Genomic DNA, 9,495 nt, shown 5'->3' with positions numbered 1-9,495 from the left:
TTTGTCAGTGAGGTGTGCTCTGCGGTCTTCTTCAATGGAGGTTGCTGCCCGCCAAACTGTGAGGCGCCAAGATGCACGGTTGGAGGCGAGATCAGCCCACTGGCGGTGGTCAATGGGGCAGGCACCAAGAGATTTCTTTAGGCAGTCCTTGTACCTTTTCTTTGGTGTACCTCTGTCACGGTGGCCAGTGGAGAGCTCGCCATATAACACGATCTTGGGAAGGCGATGGTCCTCCATTCTGGAGACGTGACCCACCCAGCGCAGCTGGATCTTCAGCAGCGTGGACTCGATGCTGTCGGCCTCTGCCATCTCGAGTACTTCGATGTTAGGGATGAAGTTGGTCCAATGAATGTTGAGGATGGAGCGGAGACAACGCTGGTGGAAGCGTTCTAGGAGCCGTAGGTGATGCCGGTAGAGGACCCATGATTCGGAGCCGAACAGGAGTGTGGGATGACAATGGCTCTGTATACGCTTATCTTTGTGAGGTTTTTCAGTTGGTTGTTTTTCCAGACTCTTTTGTGTAGTCTTCCAAAGGCACTATTTGCCTTGGCGAGTCTGTGGTCTATTTCGTTGTCGATCCTTGCATCTGATGAAATGGTGCAGCCGAGATAGGTAAACTGGTTGACCGTTTTGAGTTTTGTGTGCCCGATGGAGATGTGGGGGGGCTGGTAGTCATGGTGGGGAGCTGGCTGATGGAGGACCTCAGTTTTCTTCAGGCTGACCTCCAGGCCAAACATTTTGGCAGTTTCCTCAAAACAGGACGTCAAGCGCTGAAGAGCTGGCTCTGAATGGGCAACTAAAGCGGCATCGTCGGCAAAGAGTAGTTCACGGACAAGTTTCTCTTGTGTCTTGGTGTGAGCTTGCAGGCGCCTCAGATTGAAGAGACTGCCATCCGTGCGGTACCGGATGTAAACAGCGTCTTCATTGTTGAGGTCTTTCATGGCTTGGTTCAGCATCATGCTGAAGAAGATTGAAAAGAGGGTTGGTGCGAGAACACAGCCTTATTGAAGTCAACTGATGATGTTTTGACTGCGTACTGCAAACAGGTCAGCACTACTTCATACTTAAGAATGGTGAACCTTCACTAATATTCTTCAATTTTAGAGATCAGCTATTAAAACATACAAAAAGAAATAGTTCTGATAAAGGTCGCCAAACTGAAACAAACTTTCTCTCCCCACAGATCTTGCTTGACCTGACAGCATGTTCATTTTTATTTCTGATTTGTCAATGACAGTAATTTGTTTTTATGAAAAAAAGATAGCACATGATCACAAAACAACAATGTAAAAAACAACATGTAAATAGGAAGACGAATAGAAGATTAAAATTTTAAAACACATGCCAAAGAAGTGAAGAAATGGGTACAATATTAATCAACCAAATGACAGACATTTGCTTTCAATTTGACAGAAAAGGTGAATGCAAAATGTTGCTCTGTGAAAATGACCATGAAAAAGTACAATTAAAAATGGGTGAATTACAGACAACTGCTCAGATTTTTGAATCACTTAAATGTTTAATTTTCACCACCAATTCTGCCGTGTGAACACGAAGGTTTGTAATTTCACTCGAAGCACTGGTGGGAAGATTGTTTCATACTTGTGCAGGATATTTCCTTACAATGCGCTATTTTTCAAAATATTTACGTTCTTGTAAGATGCAAGATAGAGATTTAACCAAAACAACCAGAGTTCTGTTTCACATCAAATAAAATGATAAACTACTCAACATTGTATTTCACATGCATTAAATGATTAAATCTTGCACTCATTCAAATCATCCCAAGTCAACTGATCATGTCCAAAGAAATTTGCACCTCAAAAAAAAGTTATCAAATACTTACAGGGGTGAATGAATTATATTTGCATCAGGACGTGCAATTTTAACAGTTACTGGACTATGTACCATGATAGAGTTTCTAGAAGACAAAACATTTTTCTTCTGGTAGCCATCCCATCGGACAGTTGGAAGGGTTCCAGGTATTGAATACTGGGGCTGGTGAATAGGATACCGACGGCGAGGGACAACTGTGAATTTGTTTATCATCACTTGATGTTCTCTGAGGGAGACAAAAAATACAGATGAAAAGGTTAAACTCTGGTATGGAGTAATTCAGGCAGCTTTTTAAACATTTGTTTCGTGTCAAATCTATGGAGTCATCCATTTTTCATCAGTATGAGAATCATTTCCAGTTCAATATCTGCTTGCTTCTCCCACCATACTTACTCTTTCCTCATCACGTTGATGCTTGTGGAGCTTGTATGTGAATGTTTTGCCACATGCAAATTGGCTGCTGCATTTCCGACAACATTCACTGCAACTCAACAAATCTTAATAGTATTCAGCAATTTTTTCCAATACATCCAGAATTTGTGATAAATACACAAATGCAAGCTTAATTTTATTTTTACACATTAACATTTACTCAAAGGCAAAAAGTGATCAACTGAATACTGCTGTGGACACAGTATTCGCGTGTCCAACATATGCCAAGGAGTAGGAAAGATGAGCAAGCTCTGAAGCCAAATTGGTGAAGGCTTCTTTTACTATACCCATGAAACAGTTGACAACACCCACTAGCTGTAACTAACACAATCTTATGAAGCATGTATTACAATCAATTGTTTGTACACTAATTTATTATTTTGGTTTCAGGAACTAACAAAAAACCAGGCTTAACTTTTACATCAAATAAAAGATGGCTCAAAAAAAGTAAGGAATTCAATTGTAAAGCTTTACTCTTTCTGTGAGAGCTTTCCCTAATATTGATGCAAAAGTGTTTCTACTGTTTATTTCTGTTTATGCTCTGAGGAATCGCATCTGCTGTCAACATTTCAACACACCTCAACTGAATCATGCAGGTGTACAACCAATATGCTGAACCACACATCCTTAGTGAAAGTGTCAATGCAAAACAAACACTGATCTGGAAACACTTATTCTTTGCAATGTTTAAGTGTCAAATAAGCTTGCAGAGCAGAAACCTTTTGCTATTTTCCAGTTTCACTGCAAAATACCACAACATCTGCAGTTTTTAACCATTTGGAAAGCAGTTAACATCCACATTAGATACAGATCTAAAATCATAACATTATAAATAAATCATTCTGCTCAACTAATGCAGCTTTGTCCATCATAATGCTACTGCAGCCAATAAACAAAATGCATCAGCAGGTGTAATCTTTCTGCAAAATGTCAGGGCCTTGAGCCTGAAGAGGCTGCCATGAGAGGTCCTGTCCTGGAAATGCTGGTCATCTGACAGACAAATAAGCTATACATCCTCATCCAGCTGGCTAACCTGTCAAGAACTATGATTATTTCTGAATGTCTGCTGAATTTCAAAGAATCCCATGCAACTATTTTGAGGAGCTAGTAAGTTCCCTGCTATGATAAATGTACAGTAAAAGTTAAAAAATCTAGATGCCAGAAACCCGAGAACCCAGACTTCTCAATCTCTCAAACTTTTAAAAATTTAGCAGGCTTTTGGGTGCCTGTGTACAGAAGTTGCAGAAATGAACAAATAAATTTGTTTTTACTTTGTATTCCATGAAAAAATTTTGTTAATAAACGATCAAAATTTACCTATTAATCTCTTCTTTATTCTCCTTAAATTTGAATTTTAAAAGTTCTGCCTGAAAATCCAGAAAATCCCGACCAACCCAGATTTTAGGACATTTACTGTAACATTAAAAAAAACCATTTAGATGGGTATATGGATAAGAAAGTTTCATGGCAGGCAATTGAGACAAGATCAGCACGGAGAAGTTGGGCAGAAGGGCCTTTTTTGTGCTGTAGAACTCTAACAGCCCGATATTAAAGCAACATCGTTCAATATCCGTTTTTAAATCTGTCCTCATTAACTACTGACCAACCTTTTCTACTTTTCAGATTTCCAGCAGGCTCTTCCCTTAGGACTTCACGCTCGTGTTTGCAAGATCCCCAGCAGAAAACTGCAAGCATGAGCCGCAAACCACTTTACGAAATCCTCACGACTTTTCATTTTATAGATCAAAGGATTTATTCCCACAAGGAAGCGCTATTACACCTTCAAAATGAACCCATTTCACTAGTTTAATGAAAGCACTTTCAGATGCCCAGCTAACTTTTTCGAGTTTTATTTCACGTTTCTACCTTAAACTTCACATCTCAGCTTAGCAAAACGTTTCCAAATTCTACGAAGCAGCATTTGCTTGTTGAATTATAAAACCTGGGCGACCAGTTTTCGATTCGAGGCGAGATTCATCGGCTCCGGACTCTTACCCAAAAGACAACCTCTTGGTCGGGGACGGGACGGGATTCGGCCGGTGGTAGCGACTTCTCAGTTCCCGGCTGCTGAACGCCGTGTTTTCCTTCGACAGGTAACTGCCCATCATGAGTTCGGCCGGGCTCCGTTCGCTGGCAGCCGGCGGGCGACACTCCTCGCAGTTCGCCTCCCACCTGCAGCTGTTGCCCGGAGCCTTGCCGGGATGCCCGAGCCCCTGCTGGGGCCTGCCTCTGCCAGCCCGGCCTCTCGCCTTCCACTGACCGCTTCCTGCCTTGAATTGGTCGTGCACCGCTTCGACCCAGCGCGTCCCGAGGAGAAAAGCTTTGATGCGGCTCAGATTGAGTTGAGGCCTGGGGCCTACGGCGGGCAGGGACGAGTAACAACCCCAAACGGATGCCACGGCCAAAAGGCCCAAGAGGTACCAACCCAAGATGTAGAAGGAGAGCACGAACGCGAAGCTCAGCCCCGCCACCCACGTTATCAGAGACCGCTTGTGTGCGGGAGACATGGCGGCGGCAGCGGCTTTAATTCCGTCTCATTCTCCGCCATTCTCCTCTGGCTCGGTCCGCCATTACCGGACCCTTCACACAACACACATGCGCGCCATTACCCGACACCCACTGCCCACCCCTCCCCTTCCATCGCCAGGCAACGTCCGCCGTCGTCATCGCCCGCCCGCGCGCGCTTGTGACGCGCTGATGCGCATGCGCTGGCTGCTCGGCGGGAAACTCGGGCGCATTGGACGACAAGGGTGGATTTTACGGATTTTGGGCCGCTAATTACGAAAATCGCCTTAAAATTTCCATATCACTTGCCATTTTACGGATTTTGGGCCTCTGATTACGAAAATCGCCTTAAAATTTCCATATTACGTACCATTTTTTAGATATAACCTATATACAGTTTCTACTCATTATACACCATGACTGTGGCCAGGCACAATTCCAATGCTGATGACATCACAGTTGTTGATAGAATGACAGACGGAAATGAGGAAGCGTACAGAATGGAGATTAGCTCGTTGAATGGTGACTTGCCAACAATCTTTTACTCAACTTTAGCAAAACCAAGGGGAGGATTGTAGACTTCAGGAGTAAGTCAGGGGAACACGACCCAGTCCTCATTGAGGGCTCAGTAGTGGAGAGGGTCAAGAACTTCAAATTCCTAGGTGTCAACATCTCCGAGGATCTGTCCTGGAGCCTTCATGTTGATCCAATTACAAAGAAGGCTCATCAGCGACTATACTTTGTGAGGTGTCTGACAAGATTCAGTATGTCACTGAAGACTCTTGTAAACTTCTACAGGTGTACCGTATTCTAGCTGGTTGCATCACTCCCTGGTATGGAGGCACCAACTCTCAGGACAAGAATAAACTCAAGTGGGTTAACTTGGCCTGCAACATCACAAGCACCAAACTTCATTGAGGACATCTACATGAGGCAGAGTCTTATAAAAGCAGCCTTTATTCCCCCGCCACCCAGGCCATTCCCACTTCATTCTGTTACCATTGGCGAAAAAGGTACAGGAGCTTAAAGACAGCACAAGGACGGCTTCATCCCCGCTGTCATCAGATTCCTGAATAATCAATGAACCAAAGACACTGCCTTACATTTAGTGCACTATTATTGTTACTTTTATTTTATTTTTTATAGTAATTTTTGTTATAGATAGAGAATTTAGGTTAAAATGGCTTAAGTTAAAATGTGATGATTAATCATAAAAAGGGAAGCCAGAACGGACAGGGAGCTTACTAGCAGCCAAGGACAAAAAGTTCAGCTGGATATGTTTTTTTAAACATATCTTTTCATGGTCATAGTGAGAGACATGCAGGAGACAAAAGATTGATAAGAAGGGTGAGAAACAGAATTTAGTGTATGTAGAGTTCGCAGCGTACGTAACGAACGTGATAATTAAAAATGCAGTTGTACTTAGAATGCTTTTGCAATACTAACCAATTAAAACAGTATTAATAAGAAGGGGAAGGGCAAACAACAAGGGTATAAAAATCAATGCACTGTATGTATCGGGGCTTAACTGGTGAGAAGTCAGTTGAGTCCAACTCTGCAGACTTGTAAATAAAGCTTGTCGTGTCATCAGTTTTAAAGAGACTCATGTGTGAGAAGTTTTATTTCTGACAAATGGGGGCTCGTCCGGGATCTACACTCCAGCCGTGAGGGGAGGCGAGAAGGGGGACATCGGAGGTGGTGCACCCCGCTGAGTTCAGCGGCTCCTAGTCCCTTGCTCGTCGCTTCGGGCGGCTTGAGCGAGTGGTATCCGGACAAGGTGACACGACAAGACGGAGAGGAGAAGGGTGACGGTTCAATCCCCGAGAAGACACCGGTAAGTGACGACTTACGATTGTGGTGTGGGGATTGGGTAACAGGATACACCTGTTTGGATAAAAAAAAACCTAACGTAATAGATCAGGTATAGAGCTTTTGTCGTGGCGTGAGGACCCTGTCGTGGGACTCTAGGATAGACCCCAGGGAAACCTCGGCGGTAACCGAAGGAGGGACAGCACCTCCGACGAAGTGCCGAGAAGAGAGGGGTCGACCCCAGGGAAACCTCAGTGGTAACCGAAGGAGGGACAGTACCTCCGACGAGGCGTCTGAGAAGAAGGGAGTAGGGTCCAGAACGAGAGGGTCCTCAGCAACGAAAAACGGATCTAGGTGGGAAAATGGGAGGATCAAAATCTAAGGGCTCGTCTGATAATTCAGGACAATTCCTGGGAGTTCCCCTTGACAGCCCTTTGGGGAGAATGTTTGAAAATTGGGATAGTAAAAGATATCGAGACAAAAACAAGAAAAAGATGGTTCAATATTGTCTCCTTTGGTCGAAACAACCTATTAAAGGTTCCTCGGTCTGGTGGCCGAAATTTGGATCTGATGAGGATTGGGTTAGACAAGCATTAAACATATATGTAAATTCGAGACCAAAGGTGAATCAAGAAGAGTCAGCATATGCATTTTGTTGGGTTCCCTGGCCAGGATCCTTAACAAAATGTTTTAAATTGAGGGTAGCGGGAGAAAAGAAGTGGGAACCTCTGGACAACCTTCCCCCTCCTTATATTCCCCCGGTGCCTACTGCGCCCGAGGAAAGCTCATTACCGGAGGGGAAAGGTGATGAATCTGATTGCCCCGAAAGGGGCCGGGAAAAAAAGAATGAATTAAGGGAGTCGGACCCTAAACTTCCACCGGTAAACCGACCCTGGACAAGATCCCAGACTGGTCCAGGACCATCAAAGTTTTCAGTAAGCCTAAATCCCCTGAGGGAAGTTCCTATGGGAGGACCGGGAGGGGGAACGGGATATGTGAATGTTCCCCTAACTAGTACAGAGGTGCGGGGATTTAAGAAAGAAATGAAAAAGTTATTGGAAGATCCTATAGGACTGGCCAAACAGCTCGACCAATTCCTGGGACCAAACACATATACGTGGGAAGAGATGCAGGCAATAATGGGAACATTATTCTCACCCCAGGAGAGGCAGATGATTCGACGGGCTGCCCTCCTCATGTGGGAATATGAACAACCTGGGGACCCCAGACCCCATGAACAAAAATATCCCTTAAATGAACCCAGGTGGGACAAACGAACACCCGAGGGATTGGCAAGTATGAGACAATATAGAGAGTGGACAATTAAAGGGATACGGGAGGCTGTGCCAAAGGGTCACAATTTCACCAAGGCATTTGGGAACCACCAGGGGAAAGACGAGTCCCCTACTGATTTCTTGGAGAGGGTGAGAAAGAATGTCCAACAGTATGCGGGCGTGGACCCTAGTACACCAATGGGTGAACAGCTTATTCGAATTGAATTTGTTTCCAAATCATGGCAGGACATTAGAAAGAAGCTAGAAAAGGAGGAGGACTGGAGCGAAAAACCCCTAAGCGACCTGTTAAAAAAGGCGCAAAAAGTATATGTGCAGAGAGAAGAAGAAGATCAAAAGAGGGCGACAAAGGTTATGGTACAGACTATCCGACAGATGAATGCCGAATCCAGAGGGGAAAGAAAACAAAACCTTCCTCTAAACAATCCAAGATATCCAAGAGAGGGAAGACCCCGGAGGTTCGTTAAGTGCTATTACTGCAATGAGGAAGGACACTTTAAGAGGGAATGCCCCCGATACAAGAGGGAATTGCGTGCCCTCAAACTTATGGAAGAAGATTAGGGGGGTCAGGGGTTCCAAATGTTGGGGACCAAGTATAAGAGGGAACCCCTGGTAAAACTAAAAATTGGTCCCAAGGGAGAAGAGGTGGTGTTTATGGTGGACACAGGAGCGGAACGAAGTAGTGTAATAACTGTGCCAATTGGGACTGAACCTGTAAAAAGTAATTTGAAAATTTCTGGGATAGAAGGTGCTCCCAGAATGGTATCAATAATTCCCCAAGTAACAGTGAAACTGGAAGAAAGAGAAGGGGTACAAGACCTCTTGTTGTTACCGTCGGCTGGATTTAACCTCCTAGGAAGGGACTTACAGGCTCTCCTAGGTTTGGGTGCTCTCCCTGTGGACGGAGAAGTGCGAGTCCACCTCTGTGCTCTAAAGGAAGAGGATGAACGGCAGATTGACGAGAGAGTCTGGTATAAGGAGGGAAATCGAGGAGGTCTGGACATCCCACCTTTACATGTCACATTAATACCAGGTCATCAGCCGGTAAGGAAACGTCAGTATCCTATTTCTTTGGAAGGGAGAAAAGGGCTACAGCCGGTAATTGAGACTCTAATACGAGACGGACTATTAGAAGAATGCATGTCACCTTATAACACCCCTATACTCCCAGTGAAAAAGTCAGATGGATCCTATCGCCTAGTTCAGGATCTAAGAAGTTTGAATGCTATTGTTCAGACCCGCCACCCAGTGGTGCCTAATCCCTATACTATTATGAGTCGGATTCCCCCAGACCATGAGTGGTTTAGTGTTATCGACTTGAAGGATGCCTTCTGGACGTGTTCATTAGAAGAGGAAAGTAGAGATATGTTCGCGTTTGAATGGGAAAATCCATGGACAGGTAGACGGAGACAGCTTCGGTGGACTGTATTGCCCCAAGGGTTCACTGAATCTCCGAACCTGTTTGGACAAATGCTAGAACAAATCCTGGCGGACTATCCACAATCTGATGATTCCCAACTAATACAGTATGTGGACGATTTACTATTATCAGGACCCAAGGAACAAGAAATGAGGGGAGATACAATTAGACTCTTGAATTATCTGGGGAAAAAGGGTCTAC

The 9,495-nt window shown here is 44.5% G+C and overlaps 1 protein-coding gene across 2 annotated transcripts in view; it reads right to left on the bottom strand.

Annotated features, from left to right (window-relative positions):
- pom121 (POM121 transmembrane nucleoporin) overlaps positions 1–4,901 on the bottom strand; it is a 56,232-nt gene extending 51,331 nt beyond the window's left edge. For both annotated transcript variants that reach the window (XM_069910670.1, XM_069910671.1), the window contains exons 1-2: positions 4,264–4,901; positions 1,847–2,062 (exon numbers count right to left, since the gene is read on the bottom strand). In XM_069910670.1, the coding sequence (XP_069766771.1) occupies positions 1,847–2,062; positions 4,264–4,775 (728 nt within the window). In that variant the 5' untranslated portion in view covers positions 4,776–4,901. The remainder of the gene's footprint in view (positions 1–1,846; positions 2,063–4,263) is intronic.
- Between the last annotated feature and the right edge of the window lie 4,594 nt (positions 4,902–9,495).

The sequence above is a fragment of the Narcine bancroftii genome, chromosome 14, assembly GCF_036971445.1.
Source record: "Narcine bancroftii isolate sNarBan1 chromosome 14, sNarBan1.hap1, whole genome shotgun sequence".
Lineage (NCBI taxonomy): Eukaryota > Metazoa > Chordata > Chondrichthyes > Torpediniformes > Narcinidae > Narcine > Narcine bancroftii.
Note: the sequence above shows the minus strand (reverse complement) of the source record. Positions and strands in the feature narration are given on the sequence as shown.